The sequence below is a fragment of the Podarcis muralis genome, chromosome 1 (assembly GCF_964188315.1).
Source record: "Podarcis muralis chromosome 1, rPodMur119.hap1.1, whole genome shotgun sequence".
Taxonomy (NCBI): domain Eukaryota; kingdom Metazoa; phylum Chordata; class Lepidosauria; order Squamata; family Lacertidae; genus Podarcis; species Podarcis muralis.
This window is the reverse complement of record NC_135655.1, coordinates 80,465,756-80,490,785: the sequence shown is the minus strand read 5'-3', so window position 1 is coordinate 80,490,785 and position 25,030 is coordinate 80,465,756. Positions and strand designations below refer to the sequence as shown.

Genomic DNA, 25,030 nt, shown 5'->3' with positions numbered 1-25,030 from the left:
GGAATTATTTTAGGTAGATTCTCCTCTGTTGCCTGACAGGCTGTCAAAATCTGTAAATGAGGGATTGATCAAACCTGACAAGAGTTCTTTCTGTTTCTTAGGATTGCATGAAGTCTTGAATTTAAAAGGTCCCTTGTGTGCTGCCTGAATTCTACTTCTCCAGGCAATTTCCCTGTACAGCAATTCTAAATGTTGTAAACTAATGTGAATAGGAAATAATGTCACCTGCAAAATTAAAATTTAAAGGGGGGGGCACACTATTTGCATGCCTCCATAAGGCTTTGTTCAAAAGAACAAAGTTTGGAAATCCACCCTGTATCAACTGTTAAATCTACTTCAGGCCTCAAAATTAACCACATTGGAGGGGCAGACGGCATTAAGGAAACTTAACCAGTGTGAAGTATTTATTAGTATCCAGCCGCTTTTTGTGGTTTGTAAAAAAATATTAATATTGAAATAGCACCTTATTTTTCTTTTGCAACCCAGTCAGATGGTCGGGGTATAAATAATAAAAATTATTTATTATTTATTTTATTTTCCCAGGCTACCTTCAGGAAAACTACGGTGAATTTCTCATCATCTCAAAACATCATCCGCGTGGCCGCTTTGTGGTCCGAAAGGGTGGAAGTTGGAAACCACTGGAAACGGCAGCAGAAGTGAAGTGTGCGAAGAGTTCTGTACTGTATTGGATAATGCAACGCGCTCGAATAAAACAGCCGCCTGGAAGAGTCCCCTCCGCGATCGCCCTTTCCTTCTCCCTGCTCTTTCGCGGGAATCCACTTTCTTGGATTTCCTCCTCTCCTTCGCGTTTTGACCATGCCGCTCTCGCTGCCCTCGGCCTCCCAGATCCGCTCAGCTACTCGCCCTCTCCCGCCGCCGCCGCCGCCGCCGCGCCCCGGCCCCGCCTTGTTCGGAGCCGGCTTCGCGCCTCGCCCGCCGGCCCGGGGCGGCGCGGCTAGTGGGGCACTGGGTCGCCCGTCATCGAGGGGGCTCTCAGAGGCGCTTTAGGACCCAGCGGCGCAGCGGGAAGGCGCTGATCCCATGTGCTCCGGTCCCCTCCCCCTGCCTGCCTGCCTGCCTCTATTGTCTGAGGCTGAGCAGCCCGGCGGCGGCGGCGGCCCTGGCAGGGATGCGCGGCTTTCGCAGCGCACCGGCGAGCGCGCACGGCTGGCGGCGCTGACTGACTACCCGCTCGCACCTGGAGTTTGGCGCCGCAGCGGAGCCGGGCTACCGTGCGTGTGTCTGTGTGTGTGTGAGAACATGCGCTCCACAGCGCCGGGAGTGGGGATCTGAGCCGGAGTTGGGAGCGGATCTGCTCCTGGAGAATGGAGTCCCCTCGTGCTGCTGCCCGCTGGCTCCTGCTGGCCGTCGCGCTGCTCCACCTGCGCGCCCCCGGAGGTGAGTCCTGGCTGGGGCTGGAGCCCCCTCGCCGATCCAGATGCTTTTTTTTGCCCCTGGCTGGGAAATGGGGGTGTGGATGTGGGGGTCTCGCATGTTCCTAAAGCGATGGACCGCCCTCCCCCGTCAGAAACCGATGCCGTCCCTTCCCCCTGGTTGGTAGGGACCCTCTTTTAAAAAGCGGGTTTTGAAAAACTATACTGCCTTCACTTCGGATCTCCATGGAAACAGCTGAACACCTCTGCGCGTCCGCGGGGTTTGTGTGCGTGGGGAGCCAATGGGCTCTTCTCCCCCTGCTCCCCCTCTCCGGACCCTTGAGCGCTGCTCCCTGATCCCCAAGGAGGTGCCCCTCCAGTTGTTTCCCGGGCCAGCAATGCCCCCACCCCACTCGATCTCCCCGTACTGACAATCAGGTTGAAGTGGAGCATCCTTTCGACCCCCTCCACCCCGCGTTTTCGTTTATTTGTTTACCGATTTACATGCCGGCTTTCAAAACAGAAGTTTCCCCCAAGGTAGCTTCGGAACCGAGCCAGCTCTGGGCCCCCCCACTCTGCACCCTATAGGACCCCCCCCCCGTGTGCTTTGCCGTTGCTATCGCATCTTTTATGCGTCTTTCCTCTACCTGCTGCTGAAAGGGGGGGGGGGTGAGGGAAGAAGCAGATTTCCCCAGGACTTATCTGGAAATGCAAATGACTCTTCAGTTGCTGCTGTAATTCAATTAGCTTTTGGTAACCCCCACCCCTTTTTTTCAGCAAGACATGATTATTCCCCACAGTGTTTCTCCCCCCACCCTCCAAGCCTGCAAGATGGGTAGGCTACTTGCAAATGATTCCAGCCTTAGAGCTGATACTTCTTCCCTTGGGAAGCTGAAGCTGATGAAATTGTATATTGTGTGGAGAAAGAGAGAGCAGAATTCTACCTGTTCTGGCTGAACCTCTCCCCTCAAATGCTCCACCCTATTCCCCAGTCCTCACTTCAGCCTTCTGAAGAAGCTTTTCTCCCAATATGGGTCCTTATGCTGATTTATTTGCGCCTGCTCTGAGACTGTTACTGTTCTCTGACTTTGATGTTCTACAGTCATTTTTCCACAGGCAATTTGTTGTAGTCAGAATGTGCCACTAGTCTTGCATTGGTTTAGAATCTGGTATCAAGGCTTATAGATGACCACATACCTTTGTAGTGAGTAGCAGCACTTTTCAGCTGTGCTGAAGAGCGAGCATTTCCTCCATCATTTCCTCTTTTAAGCACAATTGTTGAGATTATAGCACCAATTCTCCCAGCTCTAGTATAAATTCCTATTAAGCAGAGGGTGCCAAGCAGTGCTTCTGCCCCTTCACTAATGTTAACTGCACAACTGTGTGCCTGGCTGATTTAAAAACTGCCTCCAGAGCCATATGCACAGCCATTGACGAAGGAATACGACCTAAGTCGATCCCTTAACGCAGATGGCTTTTGGCTGCATGCATGATATCCTTCACAACGTTATCTTTGATGGTTTTGGCCGAAGAAGAGGCGCCCAACATTGTTTTGATCAGATTGTTCCTGTGTTGAATTCTTGACAGAAAGCTCATTTCGTCTCCTTGGAGCAAAGGATGTTTCTGAGCATCAGTCATTGTCGGAAGCATTTAAAAAGTGACGAATAAATCCTCCCCTTGGTCCTGTTCATTCAAGGGGAGCCTGTGAGGCTACCAGGAAATGGTTATTGCCTGCAATATCTCAAAGCGGTGGTAGATACATTTATTGTTTGCAGCCGCTGCTTTTGAAGTGATTGCAGAACTGGTGGGTGCTTTAAATGGGAGCATCCCTGGAGAAAAACTGTTGTACAAGATGGCATATCAAAGGAAGAGGCTCCTGATGGTCAAAAGAGAGAGGGAGAGAAACACAGGGAGATGATATAGATAGATAGATAGATAGATAGATAGATAGATGAGAGATAGTTGGATCAAGGTGTAGCAACCCACCCACCCACTGAGGTTTGAATGGAAGGAAAGGGGGGAAACTCAAATCAATCCAAGAATGAAGAGGATAGGTTATATATCTGGATCATGTTGTCAAGCTGACAAGGGGGAAATTGATGGAAGAAATAGTGATTAGCAGAGAGGGGGAGCAGAGGTGACAAGAGGTCTCACCCTAAGGGAGGAAGAAGCTAAATTTGTAAAGAGACCACTTGTTTCCTTTCTCCTTCTGTAACCTAGAGGGGCAGGGTGTGATGTCACGGTATCTCTCAGCCATCTGCTGCTTCCTCAGGGGAAAGTCTGTGACCCGACCTAGGGCCTGTGGGAGGTGCGATAAGGGGATCCCCCGCAGGGCTCAATATCATTAATGCTCCACATACAGAGGATTGAGTGGGGAGAGCAGAACTGCTCAAGTTAACGGAGGTTGCATTATGGCCAGGGATGCACAGCTCCGTCTGTGTCAGCTTCATTGTTAGGCAGTTTCCATAGGAGCAGCTGTATTGTTAGTAGGTCACAGCAAAGACAACCAAAAGAGTCTCGCGGCATCTTATAGTCTTAGCCGTTTTTAGAATGACGTATGCCATAATAAAATTAGTTAGTCTTTAAGGTGCCACAGGACCCTTACTGTTGGGCAGAGCACTTCTACATCCCCACTAGGTAAGGAAGAGTCGGGCACGACTAAACGACTAAACAACAACAAGATCAGTGCAATATAGTCAAGATACTGTCCTTGTCTGGCAAACATAAGATGAGGAGGACAGGATTGCACTGTCCGTTTGTGGGATATAGGATTTTCTTAGGTCAAAAAGAAATTTTTGTAACTTCTACATGGCTGTCACACAATTAAAATGTGCTGTTCCAAGTCTGAGTGAAGGGTATCCTTGCTCAACAATTGTAAAAAGTTGTACATGTTCTCAGGAGTAGATTTAAATTTTCTGTTTTTCAAAAAATGTGATTTTTTAAAAAAAAACTATCTTTGTGGAAAAAGAGGGGAGTGTAAGTTTTCCTTTAAAGCGCGTGCACACACACACACACTTTTGTGGTAAATGTCCAAGAAAGCCTAAAATAAACTTTCTTTTGTAAGTCACCCTAATCTCCAAATTTTTATTTTATTTTTATTTTTTGCAGTCTCTGACTTTCTCTATTACTTTCTTGGTCCCTTCATGTCTTTTATTTGCTTGCTTAAGGGAATCTGATCTCCTCTGAAGATTTCTTTTTGTGTGTGCCCTTTTTGTGCCTGCATTTCCATTTTCTTTGTAGTGCTGCATGGCAGACTGTAATATTTTGGTTGGGGCGTTCCTAATTCCCTGAGCTGGGATGGCATATGCAGAGCAAGAGGATTTGGGTGGGGAATTACTTGCCAGCTCCCATCTAGGGATTTGGCTTTTTAGTCTTTTTAAAATCTTACTGCTTTCCCTGAATCACAGCCAGTATCTTTGGTTTGGTTGCTCCACTGATGCCTAGAATCTGACTGATGCTGACTCTCCTATTTAGCCCGAAGAAGAGAAGGTTCATTTATGTATTAAATTGATATCCTGCCCTTTCTCCCAAAGGAGCCCAGGACAGCATCAAGATTAAAGGGATACAGGATAGGGCACTCTGAATATCTGCCATGTGGAAGGTGGAGCAGACTTTTTTTTCTGCTGCCACTGCAGAGGGCAACTCTAAAACCAGCGGACAGAAATGGTAGGGGAGAAGATTTGGGTTAAACATTAGGAGAAATGTACAAGATGTTCAAAAGCGGGAAGGCTACATTGGGAGGTGGGGATCTCTTCCACATTTAAGCAGACTTGATAGCAATCTGTCAGGGATGATGTCATTGCACCCTGCATTGTTGGTGCTGCCTTGAGCAGGGGTTGGACTAACATGACCTCTGAGGTCCCTTCCAGTTCTGTCATTCTACGATTCTCACCCAACATCACTTGGCCAACTCTAGCAGAGCATGAATGTGTATAGCATGGGGGAGTGGGAGGGCTTGTTCTTCATTCAATGCATTCAAGCCCACCCCTGGCTATGGCTTGGTCCTTGTCCTCCACGGCAGCACCCATGTGACACACTGAGCTCATAATGGGAGAGTTGGAAGGGACCCTGAGTGTCATCTAGTCCAACCCCCTGCAATGCCGGAATCTCAGCTAAAGCAACCATGGCAGGTGGCCATCCAACCTCTGCTTAAAAACCTCCAAGGAAGGAGAGTCTACCACCTTCCAAAGAAGTCCATTCCACTGTCAAACAGCTCTTACTGTCAGAAAGTTCTTCCTGATGTTCATCCAGAATCTCCTTTGAGCTTGTTTTGTGCTGTACCCTTATTTCTAGATGCACGCGGGAGCAAATAAAAAGGTGCGGTGTTAACATGTCCACGAACACAGCTGTGCCAGGACACATCCTGCTTTGGTGCTTTCACTTTAACCCTGAAGAATTGAGTGGAATCCATGTAAAAAACAGGGATGTGACAACTCATATTGATATTATACGCCACCCAACCCTACAAAACATGTGATAACCACAAGCACAAAACGAAATATGCAGATAATATCAGAGAAAGATGGGTGATATAGATCATTCTGATCTCTCCGCTCTTGTCTGCAGTGCAGATGGGTAGGGGAGCAGGGCTGGACTCTATGGCACTTGCAAGATCAGGGACACCGGGAAGATGCATTCAGTCCCCCCAAACTGCCCTATTCTTATACGCCCTTTGTGTGCAGTTTCTATGCATGTGGTGCCCTCTGAAGAATTGGCTGTACATTAGCTTCTGGCATTGGGGGACCGAGCCAGAACAATGTTAATAGGTTGGATTTGAATCAGGGAAACCTGGGTTCAAACCTCCACCCAGCCAGAAGGAGCTCACCTACTGGGCTTCATTTGGACAGGGCATTATGTGTGAACCCATTTTACAGAACTGTGACCAGAATCTATTGAAAATGCGTACATAAAGACCCTATCTCTCTCTCTCTCTCTCTCTCTCTCTCTCTCTCTCTCTCTCTCTCTATCATCTATCATCTATCTATCATACTGGGATAGCTCAGCCAGCAGAGCATGAGACCCTTAATCTCAGAGTTGTGGGTTCAAGCCCCATGATGGGCAAAATATTCCTGCGTTTCAAGGGGTTGGACTAGATGACCCTTGTGGTCCCTTCCAACTCTACAATTCTATGATTCTTTCTATCTATGGCCAGAATAGATACACTGGAGGAATGGTGGGACAGGAATATTCTAGTGTTGGGGAAATGAGCAGCGTCATTTTGAGAGAGCACCCCGCCCCCTGCATGCTAGAATATGGCGTTTGGATGATTGGCACTTCACAGTTGGAGGGGAGGGGATGGTGGACTTTCTGCCTGCTAAAAAAAAACAACAACCCTTCATTGGCCCAGTTTTACCATCCGCTGCCCCAGTGGCTGTAGCAGCAACAGTGCTTGACCTAACCCCTCGGACACAAGTGGGCACCTCTGTATCTTACTGAGGTTGCAGCTGGAAGGCTGTCTTTACAGCTAGAGATGTCATTCTTGTTTTTGAAGGGCAGCTGAAAAACAGCGAAACCTCAAGGCAGCAGCCTTCAAAAGATTCATCCCGAGTGATGTGCTGAATGCCATTTCCATGACCGCCTCCCCCCCCCTCCGATGGACCGCTACAACTGTCCTCCCAATGGGGCAGCCTGCTAATACACACCACACGTGCCCCCTCCCCCTCAGGCTCCTTTAAAGCTAGGATCATGATGCCGTTTTTTCCCAGATAGATAATTCAGCGGAGCCTCTAATTAGGTTTCAGTTAATTAAGAGCAGCATCATTATCATTTTTAACATTGTTTGGGAGCTGGAGAAATCCCAAATTAAAGCTAAACCCTAAAATCTATTTGAATATTTCCCCCCATACACAAAATAATTGCTAGGGGAAGAAAAACAACATTCACCAAAACAGAACAGCAATCCCTCCCTCACACATCCTACAGCATTAAAATGGCTGCTTTGGAAAACCTCAAATCCCAGGTGGAACTGGGGTGTGGATAGAAATGTTAACAAAACTGAACAAAGCATATTAGCGGACAGATCAGAAGTTTCATTAGATACAATGGGTGCTAAAGGAGCTCTTTACTGGTTTATTCTGGTGGGTTCCACACCTGCCTTAAAATGACCCCTCGTTAACCAATTTTGACCAGCATATTGTTTCCCCCCCCTCTTTTTATTGAAACCCACCAAACAGATGCGATGTAAGACTGCACAAACTTGATTATAAGAATGCCAAGGCTTTGTTCCGTTCTTCTATCAAATCGCAAAAATTAAAAATAAAGGGCAGAGCAAAATTGTGGTGTCCATTCTCTGGACCTTTTGAAATAAGGGGCATCCATTGTGTTTGACAGAGCTTTTGTGTGGAAATAAAGAACATCCCTTAAAAAGATGTTTATCTGCTCTCCCTAATCCCTGCTTTCCCCTGCTTAATTAATGCTGGTCTTTGGCCACCTTCTGAGTACTACTCTTCATAAAGAAAAACAGGGGGGGGGGTGTCTTTCTGACACTGGTGTAGTTGATATATTCACCCACCCAACTGATGTTTGACCTGATCATGGTTTATTAATTCCAGGGAGAGAAGATTAAAAGATGAGGCTTGTTAAAAAATTATTTTTTTGCTGACTGTCACTCAGTTCTTTGGCGATGGACAACTATGATGTGTGGTCCAAAGAGTTAAATGATCTGACTTGAAATCCCTTTCTCTCTCAGCTACTTGAGCTTTTTCATTCCATTTTCTCATCTGATGATGTGTTTGTACCGCTCTCTGGGTGTCCAGAGAATTCAGAGAAAGATGAGGTTTGCATTTCTAATGGGAAACAAGCAGAAATGCAAACACCTTAGACTTTTTAACACACACACACAAAATCTCCCCAGGCTTTTCATGAACACAAAAGCAGAATTGCTAGCTCTAGGTACTCCTAATAATTGGATGTGTCTTTAAAAAGGATGTCATTTTCCTTCTACAATTCCATTTATTTTGTATTTGTCTTGTGCTTCTGGATTCTTTTAAATTCCTTGGTTTAAAATCCTTCATAACGAGAGCATTTTCTCTTCCCAAAAGGCAGCTACGGTTTCAGATAACAGCCTGACATTAAGACAACTAAGGATTTTAAATTTGCTCATGGCACAATCCACCACGGGAGATCTCTTGTTCAGGCTCCATTGAAAACAACAGGGGCTAGCTACACAAGAGTGCGGCAGGGCTCCTGCACAGCTTCCATTCATCTCAGCGGCGCTTGTGCAGGAGATCTCCCAGGTGAGTGCTGCCCTAGGATTACTAACACACTGAAGAAATTAAAAAGATGTAAACTCGATGCTCTCGTTTTGCAGTACGCTTATGTCTACCAAGCCCCAGGTAAGACTGGGGGCAGTAGTCTGCAAACTGATGTACTGCTGCATTGGGAGAGAAAGTCTTTAGTTGAAAGAGCCCTGGCACTATTCCATTTTAGTAAATATCTATTCCTGCGAGAGAGGAGTCCTGTTGTCCAGGCAGCCCAGGAACTCCATACGCACTTATTTAAAGTAGATGTATAAATGAGTAAATTAAGCAAATTTGGAATATGCAGAAAATATTAAAAATGAATTTAAGGAACTGCAGAAAGAGGGGGAAGGAAGTCGAGTTTTGAAATGTTAAAATGATTGTAAAATTATTGAAATGCATAAGATTGAAAACAATAATGATAATGAATGAATGAATGAATGAATTGTGCTACTTCTGAAAATTTACCTCCCTAACTGCTCTTACCTCAGCTGAAGAAAGGAGAGGTGTATACACATTTTTTCCCTTGGTAAGTTTTTTGTGTGTCTAGGGTATTTTTGGCAGGGAAGCAGCACAAGGGAAAGGGTTTATGAAGCCACTCTCACCTTCTGTGCCAATGCTCTCCTTCAAATCTCAGTTTTGTCGGCTGCAGTGTACAGAAGAGGAAGGAAATGCCACTAAAAAGAATCATGGGTCGACACGTAACATGTAATTCTGCCCCTGAATGAGCTTGAAATCGAATCCACAGGGTGTGTGGGAAGCTAATGGATTGATGAGAACCAGTAGTAAGAAGCCAGAGGAAAGTGAAATTAGGATCTGTTTCTTAGGTCTCTCCAAAGCATGGTACAAAATCTCTGCGAGAATTGAAAATACAGACAGTTAAGGCGTCCGTAATCCTGAATAATGACCTAATCTTTACTTTTCCTATCATCTCATATACTCTGCTCTACCTCCTCAGGCCTCTTAGGCATAATGTACCATGAAGTGCAGTTTACAAAATCATAGAGCTTGATTTTTTCCAAATCAGTGAGATGCCCAAATCAGCTCAGCTTGAGTTTGCAGTGGTAAATTGGAATGAAAGGCTCTCGGATTCATTCAGAAATATGGTTTGTTTTTGTTTTTTTAAAACCACACACACACATGGTAGGATTTCTGTGTCTTAGCTGCCATTCAAGCATGCAGACATCCTGAGATGGACCTTGGCAGGAGGTGGAGTAGCACTGCCTTGGGCTAGGAATCTGTCTGATCCCATAAACAGAACTAGGTTGGCTCATATCTAACTGCCAAATGTCATGCATCTCACACTGCCATTCATGCATTTTCTGGTTGCATGCATTTCCGTGCTACCTTTGTGGGATTTTCAAAGAGACGTAGAAAATTCTCCGTGAATGTGGCATAATTTAATCTCCTTTTCCAGACCATTAAAAAAAAATCCTGTATATTTAATCTTTTAGAACCTTGAAATGTTATGCTTATTGAGCAGTTTTAAAAAATTGGTAGCATTGTCCTTGTGTTAGAGTTTATTAGATTACCAATTATAGGTCCCGTTTTTTAAATAACTGATTTGAAGCTAAAAGGTGATGTAGCCTGTATATTAATAGTGAGTGAGTATGGATTGTTATGTAGCCAAAATAGTACAATCCGTACATGAGGGAGATATCAGCAGGCTTGGGCAGACCCCAAGATTTTCAGTACAAATCATATTTGCTGAGGGAGGGGAATCTCAAAACAGCCCATAGAGGACTGAGTGTGTTCAGTGGACATAGAATGTGGACTGACTATTGAGAGTGAAAAGGCTGAAAATGGGGTCAGGAGAGAGGAAATGGAATGGAGTATCCTGGTAGAGTGCTTGATGGTTTGGTTGGAACTCTGAACAGGAGCACTCTGCACTGACATGTTTGTTGCAAGTCCCTCTTACTAACTTTGCTTCCGAATCACACCCATTTATTATTTATACCCCACCCATCTGGCTGGGCTTCCCCAGCCACTCTGGGCGGCTTCCAACAAAATATTAAAACACAGTAATGCATCAAACATTAAAAGCTTCCCTAAACAGGGCTGCCTTCAGATGTCTTCTAAAAGTCTGGTAGTTGTTGTTTTCTTTGACATCTGGTGGGAGGGTTTTCCACAGGGCGGGTGCCACTACCAAGAAGGCCCTCTGCCTGGTTCCCTGTAACTTGGCTTCTCGCAGTGAGGGAACCACCAGAAGGCCCTCGGTGCTGGACCTCAGTGTCAGGGCAGAACAATGGGGGTGGAGACGCTCCTTCAGATATACTGGACCAAGGCCATTTAGGGCTTTAAAGGTCAGCACCAACACTTTCAATTGTGCTCGGAAACGTACCAGTAGTGGATTTAGGTTCACCCCCACCAAATAAATGATGACCGCTGCTTAGAATCTTTAACCAAGGTTATGTGTCCATAACCCCAATTCAAAAGCAACAACTGCTTGGCAATTTTTGTGGTGTGCCTTTTCTCGCAGCCCATTTTTGTGGTGTACCATATGCAGCCCATTCTTTAAGCTTCTACAGACAGACCACCTATTATCGATCAGGCTCAATATACTGTAGTTAAATTGAGTTATTCTGATAGGCCCCAATTCCTGTAACTATTTAGCTAGAAATGAATGCAAGGTTTGGGTGGCTCTCCTTGTTATTTTTCTCTAGTTTTGTATATGGACAACTGTGCCCTTTCTCCCCTTTAGTGGCATATCTACCACACTTAAACTAAACAGATGGGATAGCTAAATGCTAAACTCTGAATCCTAAAATATACAGGGATATGCAAATAACTGTTGGGGTTTTCTTGGTTCGGTTAAGTTTTTTACACACATTGCTCTGTGCTCATTTGGCAGCTGCATAGACAGCTGAACATCGAGTTTCTAAGGAGGGAAAGAAATCACCATCATAAAAAATAAGACAATCCAAGATCAGCCATGAATCAGAGACGCTGTGCTGGGGGCCAAACCTATAATCTGACTGTAATAGGAGTGGGTATCAGGGCTCCACAGTTATTAGAACATCAATTGGAGAGAGATGAGAAACTTCCTGAAATATCTTCCCGAGAGAAAAATTGGAAGTCGTGTTTTTGCTTTCCAGAATGTGTATGAGTACTACAACAGCATGTGCGTGAAATTTATGTAGAGAATTGTCACTGCTTTTCCTTTTTCCACACCTTGATTTCAGTTTACAGTGGTACCTCAGGTTACATACGCTTCAGGTTACATACGCTTCAGGTTACAGACTCCGCTAACCCAGAAATAGTGCTTCAGGTTAAGAACTTTGCTTCAGGATGAGAACAAAAATCGGGCTCCGGCAGCACCAGGAGGCCCCATTAGCTAAAGTGGTACTTCAGGTTAAGAACAGTTTCAGGTTAAGTACAGACCTCCGGAACAAATCAAGTACTTAACCTGAGGTACCACTGTAATAGGGTAAGGGGGGCCAGAGGAAGTCAGCGTGGTTCTGGCTCTTGAATCCTAGGCCTGAGGCTGGCCACTGGAACACATGAGGTTTGACTTTTTCCTGGTTCAGACAAGATTAAATGCAAGATTAAATGCATTAAAATAGCATGTGAGGGCTGGTGTTACTGATGCATGCAGCAGCTGCACATCTGTCCACACATTCAGCCAGCGTGTGAAGGGGATTTACTGATTGGTGACCATGTCTAGGACTCCCCCATGTGAGGGGAGCATCCTGATTGGGCGCCAGAGCCCTCCATTGCATCAAGGAGCTGGGTCTGCACATGGAGCCCCTTCTCACACTGGGCAGACATGCAGACACCAGGGGCCATGACTGCTGCACGTGTCTGTGGGGATTATGACTAGTCCATATGAACCCATGCTCCCTGCACCCATTTGAACACACGGAAGGTGGGACACCTGAACTATGGCAAGTATTCACTGCCTTTATTTCAGCCTTTCCTATCGCTAGTCAGGGTTTTGTGGAACAGCACTTGTATATCTGGACTGGGGTATGGGGAGAGGTTGAAAGGCTGATGTTGATGGACGTGGTTCTCCTCTTTGCAGTAGACTGTGAATCTGAGTCTCCTGATGCGGTGTACCTTCCAGCCGAACTAAAAGTGCTAAATGGCCCAGAGTACTTCCGTCTTCAGCGTACGGACCGCTACATGCCAGGAAATGCCTCCCTCAGCTCCCGCTCAGAGACCTTCCTCTTCCTCCACCGTCGACTGTCAGGGAAGCCCACCATCCAAGCTGGCTACCCCCCTTTCACAGCTCAGCAGGTAAATAGTCACATGCAGCTGTGCAAGGGGACTCCCTTTCCTTTCTTGATTCCTGCTGTGAGGTGCTTCAGCAGAGCTCAAGACTTTCTCTCTTCCCCAGGCAATACCAGCTGATGACTCCCAATCCACAGACGTCTCCACTGCCTGGGACATCCGGGCTGTGTCCATTGAGGGCACAGTGTCCCCTTACGAGCCATACACCAGAGTGCTCTTCCACCTCCAAGGGCAGGACTGGATGTCAAGACAGCAGGCCCTGCCATGCGTCACCTTACATGTCTTCCACCAGGCCCAAGTGGTTCATCGTGCCTGCCACCTCCAGGTTGGTCAATGAGATGCCACTCCTTTGGGTAGTCGTCGTCGCCCCTGCCAACTGCCTTGCTTGGGAGAGATTTGGTACATGACCCTGAAATGTCATAGGATAGTCTTCACCAGCCTGGTGCTCTCCTCATGTTTGGGACTGCAATTCTTACCAGCACTCTCTCCTCACAGGGGCTGATGGGAGTTGTAGTCCCAAACATCTGGAGGGCACCAGGCTGACTCAGGCCCACAGAATAAGTTCTGGTATGATTCACTGTAAGGATTCTTTTGTAAGCATCTATCAACAAACTAGAAAGTGGAATGTCAAAGCTGGCCAGGGATGTCATATGAATCCCCTTCCTTGGATTTTTTTTTTTTTTAATTATTAAGAAATGGAGAATGGACAAACATCCATCTGCTATGGTTTAAGTCTACAAATCCCTGGTCTTCCAGGTGGCAGGACTCATGAGGCTCCTTCCAGCACTGTGATTTTTAGAGCAGAGATGGATAGCATGAGACTCTTAATCTCATTGTTGTGGGTTCAAGCCCCATGTAGTCCCTCCCAACTCTACAGTTCTGTGATTCTATGACATTAGGGCTCACGCACTTGTAATGTTCGCAAAGGAGAGTGAATTTCAGGAGAGGAAGCTTGTCATTATAGTTCTCCAGAGGTGAAGTGCAGAAATCAAATGTGACTCACAGCTCTACTTACCAGGACTTTCTGTAATGTGTGAAGCTGCCCTCAGGGTGCTCATATGAAGAAGGGAGGGTGCATATTCTGTTCTTCCATGCATTCTCTTGGTGGCGGGGGATAGTTCAATCTGTTAACATGGGAGAGGCATTTGTGAGCAAGTCAGTGATTCTTCAAGCCATTTCGTTGCTCTTGCTGAAGCCTGGGAGGTTTAACATCCAACTTGTAAAGGGCTGCAAAATGTCAGCAGTTCAACTTGGCCTTCCCTGTAGTAGCCCATTAGCTTTATTCCCCGAGCCCCCTGTCAGTTACCGGTGGCAACTGGTTGAGTGGTGGCCAAGCTCAGCAGAGAGCTCCCTCTGCACCCTGAGGCCAAGCATGTGGTAACTGTCAGATCTGCCTTTTTTTGAGCTGGTGGCCTGGTAATGTCAGAGTGAGTCTGTGAAGTTCCGCCTTGACGTGGGCTTCCTGCTGCATGCTGGGCCTGCTTTACTGACTACTCTGGCTTCAAATCCCCACCAGAAGATTTGTGGGCTGGGTGAGACAGAAAAGACAGGGACAGAAGGAGAGAGAATGACGATGAGCCAGAACTAGTGGAAATGGAATATGGTGACAAGCAGGATGGGCACCTTCCATGAACCAAGGTGAGCCTCTTAACTCAGGTGGCAGAATGCGCAGGGCAGCAGATGGTCTTCTCACTGCCCAGTCCCCCATGGCTGGCCTCCCACAGTCCCACCCACCACCCCGCTGTCACCTACCCACCCTCTGGCAAATTTGGGCCCTGTGTGTGTCAGCCAAGGCCACAGAGCCACCATCACTGACCACTACCTAACTAAGTGGCACAAGAACAAAACAAAAGCTAATTTCTGGTCACTGGACCAAAGTGGACAGCAGCTATATTCCTGCAGCTACCCTGCTCCCAATCCCCTTTCAGCAGCATGAGGTATTATGGCATGAGATAGGCCCAGAAAGAGCTTGCACCACAGCCCTTGCACCACAGCAGCAAAATGTGGGACCCTTGAGGCCCTCTTGGTCAGTCACCCAATGTGTCTTTCAAAGTGAGGTGGGATAGCTGCCCTACCAAGGTGATTGAGAGGAAAAGAGTGGCAGTTGCCACTTAAGGCGGGTTGGGAGGAGGGGCGGGGAGAAAGAGCAGCTGCCGGGCGACATTCCTTGGTCTGCTTCAGTCATCAAAGTGTATTGGGCTGACCCTGGTTGTAGAGTAAGGGGAGGTGAGAGTAGCTTTCTTGGACTCCCAAAGTAAGGGACTATAGCTCAATGGTGGAGCTGTTGCTGCACGTCCAGAAGGCCCATTTCTGGCATCTCCAATTATAAGCACCCCAGAGAGATAGTCTGAGAGAGACCTTTCCTGAGATCCTTGAGACTCAATCAGAGGAGGCCATACTGGACTAGACAGACCAATGGCCTGACTCGGTGTAAGGCTGCTTCATGGGTTCACATACCATGAGGAGGGACTTAAAAGGAGCACATGGTTTGTCTCTCTCTGCTTCTCCTGACCAGGCACCGCTGGGTGTGTGTGTGGTGGAACTCGAGCTCCCCCCTCGCTGGTTCTCTCCTGCACCCGCCAGCAGCCAAAGGAAGGGAGAGGATTCCACCATCACTCCTCTGCGGGCTGAGCTGTACTACACCCTGGAGCCCACGCTGCCCGGGAGGACGCCGAGAGAGTGCCCCCATGTCCGACCCCGGGAAAGGCCGCGTCCGGGCGCTGAGGGCGGCAAGGAGCGACTGCACTACGTGGGCCCCGTCGATATCAGGGTAATGAGCCTGCCGCGGCGCCAGGAAGTGCGGCTGGATGACAACGTGATGGTCCGCGTCCCCGACATGGCCCTTCGCCCGGGGCAGCTCTTCACGGCCACCCTCATCCTGCAGCAGAACTTCACGGCCGACCTGCTGATCCTCCGGTGAGTCAGGGGAGCCAGGCTTTGGGATTCCAGCCATAACGTTCTCATTCCAGTGAATGACAAAGGAATCTGAATTCTTAGGGGGAGCTTTCTAGTCAACGGTGGTTATGTTAATTCTTAACAACCAGAGAGCACTTTCAAGTGTTCAGGCGCTTTGCATGTATTATTTAGTTGTGATCCTTACAAAAAAAACTTGTGCATCAGTATTCTTATCCCTCAATACGGTTTATCTAAGTTCACTTCATGACAGAGGCAAGAATCAAACTGGGGACTTCCTGATCCACAGCTCATTCTGTTAGCCACTATGTTACACTAGCTGGCTGGTGCCGTCTTCCCTCAATTATAGGCAGTTCAAGCCTTGGGGTGCTCATTCCTCTGGGGCCTGGCCCTCCTTATTCCTTAGCCTATCACCAGAGCTGCTGTGAAACTGTTTTGCTGGCTTTTTCCTGTCTACACACCTTACTTCGCTGCTTTTCCTTTCAGGATCAAGGTGAAGAAAGGGTTACAGGTTTTGGCAGCTCGCCCTACCAGGCCAGAGGCTTGGACTGCAAAGCTGGACAAGTTCAAGGGTGCCAAACACCACACCGCTCTGGTCACTTGTCGGCGTTCCCTTACTAGTGGCTTGGACTGGAGGTAGGTGCTCATTGGACTTCTCTTGGCGTCATGAGGGCTAGAAACTTTTTGTTTATTTCAAATGAAAGCTGAGATTTTCAGGAAATAGGAATCTGTACCCAGTATCACTTCTGTGGTGTTTGTTTTTTGAAGTTCTTGTGGAATTGCAATATACTCACAGCCCTTACTATATCTCTTTCAGTGGAATTGTTTTGTCTGCTGAACACAAAGACTATACAAGGGACTCTTGAGGGAGAACTATACTGTTTAGCTACAGTAATGTAGATAGTCAGTCTTGTTTTGAGAGGCTCACCCTTCACCTCTCTCTGTGAAGAAAGTAGGGAGATAAGAGAACATTGAGACAGAAAAACACACCAAACCCTCTCCTTATCCTCAATAAAGGAATGTCAACTAGGTGACTGAAGCAACTTTCATTGGTCCAGACTGTCTCTAAGAAATATTTGATTATAGTGTCTCCTCCTTATTCTCTGCTGTAGCCTGAATAAAAGACTGGGTCTGGTGACGTGTGAAACTTAACTGTTTGTCCCCCTGTAAGCTTGGTCAGCCAGCTAAATAGAAATTCAGGAATTTATTTGAAAAAAATCATTGGGTGTTTTTCTTCCTATCCGACCTTTCCACTCTGTAATGAACAAAAATTGAGAACAAGTCACATAAGCATTAAGAGACAGTATAAATCTCAGCATTGTTCCAGAGGTTAAGCCAAATGCCTGCTGGAATAAAAACCTTTCAGGTCATGACAGAAAACCAAGACTGAGGGGGCCCAGGGCAAAGTGCTCCACCTCCTGGGCTCCACAGAAGAGAGTGGCCACCACCCCCTGCTTCTTCCAACTGTGCTTCTGATAGTAGCAGGACAATCTCGAAAGGCCTCCGTCACTGATCTAAGTTGAACAGGCCCAGTGAAGTTCTATGATCTACTCAGCTTCTCCTGGGCTCTGTGTTTACTTCTGCTTTACACTTAGTGTGTTGTTGCCTATCCTTATCGCCATCTAGGGCAGCAGATTCCCCAGAGTTCCTGTATCTGGATTTTGCCGTGGAGAATGGCACAGGGGGCCTAGCTTCTAACCGTCCTGTCACCTGGCAAGTGGAGTATCCTGGCCAGGACCCCGAGGCTGAGAAGGACAAGATGGTGTGGGAGATCCAAGTGTCGGAGCGAGATGTGCGGGCCTTGGTTCCACTGGTGAAGGTGAGGCCTAGAAGGGCTGTGCTCCCCCTCCTCATAAGGTACCCCTGAGGGGCATCTAACACTGGTTCCTCACTTTTTTTCCCCCCTTGACCCTCTTCAGGAGCAGGAGATTGTGAACACTGCCCTCCTCACAGGAATCCCCCACTCAGTGCCTGTGAAGCTGGTTGTGGTAGAGACTGGGGGAGCAGTATCCGAGGTCACGGACCAGATGGGCTGTGAGTCTTCCAACAAGCAGGTCCTGCAGGTGAGAAGCTAATATGCCTCACAAAGGGTCTGTTTCCCTCTCTGTGGCCACAGGATTAAAATCTGCTTCCTAGGGGTCTTAACTCCAGGCTTCATTCTTTGTCCATATCTCTGGGACAAGTCTCTGTAGCCCCCAAAATGACCAGGCGCCCATTTTGTGTAAATCTGGTGTTTTTATCTGTCCCCCTTATACATGCAGTGCTGTTATGCACCTGTCTTCCTATGCTCCTTGTAAGCCTCCTCTTTGTTTCATCTGTTCTTACACAGTATCCTTCCTCCTGCCTCCCAGCTTCAGACTTGGCAAACCATGGATTTGTCCCATTCCTTAATGTAGGCCTCAGCCTTCTAGTTGCCTCCATGACGGGTCTTGAGCTTACTCTGTCCTCTTCCTCTGTCTTTTCATGGGTTGGGCTAAAGTGACTGTGAAAAATGTTGGGCCACAGGAAAGACAAATGTACCTCTCCCTGCCCCCCTCAAATCCCCCACTCTCCTTTTTCCCCTACCACAAATCTTGGGCCCCTGCCAGATCTGCCTTCATCAGAGGCTACAAGAAGGTGGAGCCCCATAAGAGTTCCTGGCTACAGTCGCTGAATGAACTGCACAACAGGGGGAGGGAAGAGGAAGCATATAACAGGCCTATGGCCAGGTCCATAATCAGAAATGGGACCTGAACATCTTTCTTCTCGCCTGCTCTGCACCCTTATGCGGTCTTCCAGCATATACCTGGGCGCTTGTCTCTGCATTTGTGGACCTTCTTGATGTGTTCCTCAATTTTCCCTCAGGTATCCGACGTGTGTGACGCTGTCTACGTAGGGGGGAAAGAGAGCCGAGGGGCACGTGGCGTACGGGTGGATTTCTGGTACCGTCGGCTGCACGCTTCACTGCTCTTTACTGTCTGGGCCCCACTGCTGCCCCTGCGCATTGAGCTGACAGACACCTCTCTAGAGCAGGTGCGAGGCTGGAGGGTACCTGGTCCGGCCCCAGATGGGTAAGTGCTGTGGAACCAAGTTGGGTTGACTGAGCCCCGTGTTTACGCCACAGAGTGAGGTCTGTGTGCTCTCGGTGCTTAAGCAAGAGGAGAGGGAAGATATGAGGGATAATCTCAAGGGAGTGTTTAGAATGGGGATGGGGAACCTGTGGCCTTCCAGCTGTTGTTGGACTCCCAACTCCCATCAGCCCCAGCCACCATGCCCAGTGGTGAGGGGTGGTGGACGTTGCAATCCAGCAACATCTTGGCAGGCAGCTGTCAAAGGATCCCCATCTCTGATTTAGTCAACGGCCAGAGCTTTGATACTTGTAGGGTGGGCAACTTCTCATTCCTCCATGCAAACCCAGTGGTTCTGTATAGACAGCTATTGTCATGTGGGCCAAAGAGAACAAAGAATGCAAAACAGAATGATGTATTCATGGACAGTGTTCAAAATTCCCCAGCCACGTTTTGCTACTGGCGCGGATCAAGTTGCAACTACCTGGAGATTTTCTGGGCGCCAGGTTGGTGACTGACATCTCCATCCAGCCTTGACTTGTGCGTAGCAAAGTCTTGTTCTTCTGTGCAAATCATGGCCCCCTTGTTGGGCATCTTAGTCCTCCATCATTCACATCAAGGAAAGTAAGTGCAGGGCTGAGTACAGATATATTTGACTGTGCTTCAGTCTTTCCACAGACACCCCCAAATGGACTCACAGATCACAGCTTAAAAACCTCTGTCTTAGTCTGTAGTTAATACCCTTTCCATTTCCACTGTGTGTTTTTCTCCTTCTTGCATACCGAGACAAGTGAATTGTTGTAAGAGCAAGCTACAGTCAAGCAGTGTAGTTGAGATAGTAGGATCATGTAGTGTTAGAGGGGACCCTGAGAGTCATCTAGTCCAACCCTCTGGCGAATAGACATTCCTTTGTGGCAACCGTAACCTAGGTTTAAGGTGCCATTTGGCACCTAGCTTATATATCTGAGTTTCTGCTCATGGATGGTCTAGGAGCATGGTTTCAAAATGCACCATAGTCTTTGTCGACATCAACCTGTTGGTTGATGGTGGGAATACATGGCTCCTCTAAGGCAAGACAGAGCACTGCTCTGCTCCCCTCCCCTTTGATTCCTCTCTTCATGGAGGCTTTCCCCTGTGTCGGTACCTTTTCTGGCACTGCCCTCTACGGTTCTTTAATAAATGGTTCCTGTTATCCTGTCAGGTGGCTGCTGGGGAGATACCTAAATCGCTGAAAAATAACTTGGGAAATTGATTATTTCCATTTGCATTTTGGCAGAGAGATTAATGGCGACAGTGCTCCAGACATATTGTATTGTCTGGAAGTTCCTTGAACATCTTTAATGATCAACGAACAAACAAAGCATGGCTGGTGGTGGTGCCTTGATTAATACCCAGTGCACAGCAAGCAAGAGATGATGATGTTAATTATGGTATAATATAGTGCCTACAAACTACTAGGTGCTTTACACATCATTCTCCCTAAGAGCTCACAATCTAAAATAACACACAGAGGGGAAAGGGGAAGGGAGGAGAAGGGAAGAGAAGCATGAGAGTGTGCAAGGAGACAATTTTTTTTTGCCTAGGTGCAAAGTACCTAAGTTACACAGCAGGATGGCCACCTGACTCAAGTTATAATGGAAATGTCATCTCAATCTTTGGAACTCCCCGCCCATTGATGTGGGCAGGTGACTTTGCTGTCGCATTTCAGCACCTGCTGAAACTTTTATTTGTTTCAGAAACCCTACCCAGGCATATAATTTTAGCATGTAATTCTACTACGTACCTTTTAAAAGTTCAGATTTAATTTTAACTTGTTATGTTTACTTGGTTTTAATCTTTGCTTTTTATCGATTTTTTTCAAATGAATATTTTGGGATTTTTCATTGCTAAACTTCTTAGAGGTCTTGTGTTGATACAGACTGCTAAAATAAAATCTAAAAATGGTAGGAATTACATTGTGCACACTTGGAGCACTTGGTACTCTTGCAGGAAGGTGGATTAGATGTTAATTTCATGTAAGGGTTTTCTTGGGGATAAATCCAGCCTCTTTTATAAAGCTTTTGTCGGGATTACTGAGATAATGCACCTCGAGTGCATTGCTTGAAATGTGCCATTATAAATGCTCAGTACAAGTTGTCCCTCCTCTTCCGAGCAGCAGCCCAACAGAGCCTGAAGACGGTGGAGAGGAAGCCGAGAGAAGAGCTCGTGGCTGCCGCCTCCAGTACCAGCGTGCCGGAGTCCGTTTCCTTGCCCATTTCGTGGCTCACCCACTAGATGGTGGCCGGCACTTGACCTATATGCCAAGCTCTGATTGGCTGCTGGATGTCTCTCATCTGGTGCAAAAGCACGCTAGAATCCAGGACCCCCGAGTGGCAACACTGGAAGGTGGAAATGTAGTGGTTGGCCAGGAACCAGGAATGACATCGGTGGAGGTAAGGAGCTGGCCGGGGGGGAAGAGAGGCGGGGGTGCTGTTTGTTGGCTGCTGAGATGAAGTGGGGTGAGAAGCTTGCTTGATGTGTGATGGTAACCTCAGATGGGTCGCCTAGAAGTCTGGGCATGTGCTTTGGATGTTACGGGATAGCAGAGGTGTTTGGGGAAAAGGTGGAGCAATGGGAAGAGTGCACGCCTAGGAACAGGTGGATGTGATCTGAACACAGTTAGGATAGGTGATGTGGTTTGCTGTGGGAGGAGGGAGTCAGAAGACAGGACACTGAAGTGGGGAACAAAGTGGGAAAGATCCCAGGGTAGGATGGCAAGTACAAGCACAAGCTGTATTGACACATGTACAAGCGTTTGTGTGAAACGTTACCTGTGTACACTTGTTTATTTGTACAGCTCAGCTGTTGGGTACACAGGCACACAAATGGTACGTTCGCTGAACATTACATGTGAATAATTATGCAAGTATGCAGCTCAACTGTTTTGAGTTCACATACTCTACACTTGTTGAATGTAATGTGTGAATGCCCCAGTGGTGAATGCAGGGAAGCTACAAAGAAAGGGGAATATGGCAGTCATGCAAATAGCCCACAAGCATTTTCCTTTTACATATATTTGTCAATCACTAGTGGGAAACCAGCTTCCCTTACACACCAGAGGACGCTTGGTACTAGTCATCTATTTACAAGCTGAAGCAATTCAAAAGAATATCAAAGAATAAAGGTACTGGTTCTGCGAAAAGTCTCCTCTTGAGGGTCATCAGGTCCTCTCTATCCCCTGGTTCAGGTGCGTTCTCCTGTTTCTGACTCTATCCTGGGCGAGCAGACCCTGGTAGTGACGGAGGAGAAGGTCTCCATCTCAGAGCTGCAGGCCCAGCTAGTCTCAGGCCTCTCGCTGACACTCTCTGTGGAGCCAGGACACCTGAATGTCTTCACTGCAACGTGTCAGGGACTCTCTGCTCTGCGCTCCCTGAAGCAGGTGAGAAGATGCTGCAGTAGGTAGCAGAGGAAGGGCCCTATTGGGCAGTTGGTGGTGTGGCAAGTTTAAGGCTCATCAGCCATTTGGTCCAAGGAAGTGATGGAGGGTGCACATGGAAGATGAAGCCCCCATCCTGCTGTGGTCCACCCAGGTAGGAGCTGGATTTCATGGCTGCCACTGAAACCTGCAGCCTTGTGTCTCCTCCTCCAGTCTGGCAAAATCTACCTGTACAGACATGTGGCTTGGCACAGTTGTGCTGTGAGTTTCCTTGCCTCCACAAATGAGGACCTGAAAAAGGGGAACCAACCAAAGTCCTCCAGGCAGATTTGCAAAATGCAATTCAATAAATAAAAAAGCTTCAGTACAAATGACTTAAAAAACATCAGAATCAACACCAAAGCAACACCAAAAAAAGAGGCACAAATCAGGCGAGCATGAATTCATATAAAAGCCAGCCTCTTAAGGACTTTTGACCTCCAGCCCTGAGGGGGCAATTACCCAGGTTACAGGGGGTCAGTCCCAGCATGCACTGCTCCAGATATGGCAAGCCCACCTCATATTAAACTCAGGGCTGTGTCTAATCTGTGTGGTCTCCTCCACCTCCTGATCCCACATTCCCTTTCCTTGCAGGAAGCAGTGCTGACCATCTGGCTGGTATTCACTGACCACACCTTGGCCCCCGTAGAGCTTTATGGCTGGCGGGATGCGGTGCTCTCTCTTTCTTCGCTGAACCCTCGCGTGGTCTCCGTGCGGCTGAATGAGGAGCAGGCTCGCCCCGTGGCCGTGGCGGAGGGGCCGGGCCGAGGATCCCTCCTGCAGCTGAGCCTGCACCCCCCAGACTCCTGCCGCAAGGGCAAGCATAGGGCCCCCCTCTCCCAGGGCACCATGTGGCTGGAAGTGAACTTTGGCCAACACCTCCCGACCACAGGCAGCCCACAGCAGCAGGACCCCGGGCTCCACGGCGAGCCCCCTTTCCAGCGAGCGGAAGGCGCCATGTCAGGCGAAGCAGTGACGGTTGCAACCGTCACCGAAAGCGGAAGGGGGTCACGGAGGCGCAGCCCGGTGGGAGTGGGGCCACCCATGACCAAATTTGAGGAGCCTGGCGGCAGCTCCTATAACAACCCCGAGGAGGTGGAGGTGGTGGAGGAGGACGAGATAGTGAAGGCCCCTGCCAAGGTGACAGATCTGGAGATAGGCATGTATGTTCTGTTGGGGGTTTTCTGCCTCGCCATCTTCATCTTCCTCATCAACTGCGTGGTCTTTGTCCTCCGCTACCAGCGCAAGGAGCCCCCCGACGCTGGTTCGGGGCTGGCTTCTTCCGCCCCGCAGCCCCACAACTGGGTCTGGCTGGGCACCGACCAAGAGGAGCTTAGCCGGCAGCTGGATCTGCGCCACCAGCACTGCCAGGACCAACCCCTGGGCCCTTCTGGCACCAGCGACGGGTGCTGCTGCTGTGCGGGTCCAGAAGGGAAGCTGGAGGCTGTGGCTCAGGAGAGCCCAGGTCCGCCGCCACTGCCACCGCCGGGGCCAGAGACGGGCATTTCTGCCAGCACTCTGGGCCTGCCTGCCCCTGGGAGCCCAGCCCTCACCACCACCTTGTCTAGAAAGAAGGAGGGCAGGGAGGTGGGTGGCCGGCGGAAGCGTGTGGAGTTTGTGACCTTCGCGTCCCCCCCTGGCTCCGCTCCCAGCCCCCCGCCTTCCGCTCCTGCCGTTCAGTCCATCCTGGTGGCCAGCGAAGACGACATCCGCTGGGTGTGCGAGGACATGGGGCTGCACGACCCAGACGAGCTGCGCAGCTACATGGAGAGGATCCGGGGCAGCTCCTGACCTCTGGCTCTCCCGTGCCCCACCTGTACCCATAGGGGCAAACCAATAAGGGATTGGCACCTGCAAGCTCCCCCCCCCCGGGTGCTCTCCTAGGGTCATCCAGCTGGGCGTTCTCTCCCCCCCCCCCCTTTCTGAAGAGGGCTCTACACAACAGGAAACCAGCCTTGGGTTACTCGGCCAGGGATACTTGGCTGCTCTCTCTATGTTAGAGATCTCCTTCCTTGGCTGCACCTCTAAGCCCGCTCTCTTTTCATGCCGGAGAGGGATGTGCTGGGTTGGAGTCCTCCCCTTCCTGCTATGACCTCAGTGGAGCTACCTCTCCCTCGCGGGGACAGAACCTGGGTTGCCCTCGTTGCTTCTCCCCTACTCCCACCCCAGGAGGTTTCTAACTAGAGTGGGGGGGGTGAGGACTTTGCAGGCTGGAAATCAGCTGTCCAGAGCAAGCCAACTGCAATGTGTTCCTGGGGGCCAGTGGGGGTGCCTTCCTTCCCCCAGACCTCCCTTATTGCTTTGACCCTCATTGCCAGTTTGTGTCCATTGTGGTGGTTTGAACAGCGAGTGTCCCTTCCTTCCTGTGGTCTTGAGCCTGGGGCTCTTCCCCTCCCCGCAACTCCCACACCCCACCTCCAAAAAAAAGAAAAACAAGCCGGGCAAGGGCAGAACTCCAGCAAGCACCGGCCGGTCCTTTTTCACCCCAGCTGTGTGCCTGGTGTCTTTTAACAGTTTTGTACAATCGCTCATATTTTATACCTGTAGTATTGGGAGGCTGCCAGGCAAGTCCTTTTATTTATGGAAGATTTTTAATTCTTACATTGTTAATAAAAAATAAATGATAATTGAAAATGACGAAGGTTTCTGTGTTTTGGACTTGATGGCTTGCTTGTGCTTTCCTTGCTTGGCTGGTCATGGGCAACACTCCCTGCTAGCCAGATTCAGGTCAGGCACTCAGGAGGAGGACCGGCATTGAGGGATCGGCGCAGTCAG

The 25,030-nt window shown here is 48.5% G+C and overlaps 1 protein-coding gene across 4 annotated transcripts; it reads left to right on the top strand.

The window, feature by feature from the left end:
* The first annotated feature begins 939 nt into the window (after positions 1–939).
* Positions 940–24,892, top strand: TMEM132A (transmembrane protein 132A). 4 transcript variants are annotated; one of them, XM_028737494.2, is made up of 11 exons: positions 942–1,398; positions 12,636–12,847; positions 12,948–13,166; positions 15,357–15,757; positions 16,241–16,390; positions 17,381–17,573; positions 17,674–17,817; positions 18,599–18,804; positions 20,957–21,233; positions 22,028–22,219; positions 22,850–24,892. In XM_028737494.2, exons 1-11 carry the CDS (start codon positions 1,326–1,328, stop codon positions 24,044–24,046), a joined length of 3,264 nt encoding a protein of 1,087 aa, XP_028593327.2. In that variant the 5' UTR covers positions 942–1,325; the 3' UTR covers positions 24,047–24,892. The 4 variants fall into 4 exon arrangements, with proteins under 4 accessions (XP_028593336.2, XP_028593327.2, XP_028593318.2 ...); XM_028737485.2 differs by having other exon boundaries at positions 944–1,398; positions 12,633–12,847; XM_028737503.2 differs by lacking the exon at positions 22,028–22,219 and having other exon boundaries at positions 940–1,398; positions 12,633–12,847.
* The last annotated feature ends 138 nt before the right edge of the window (positions 24,893–25,030 follow it).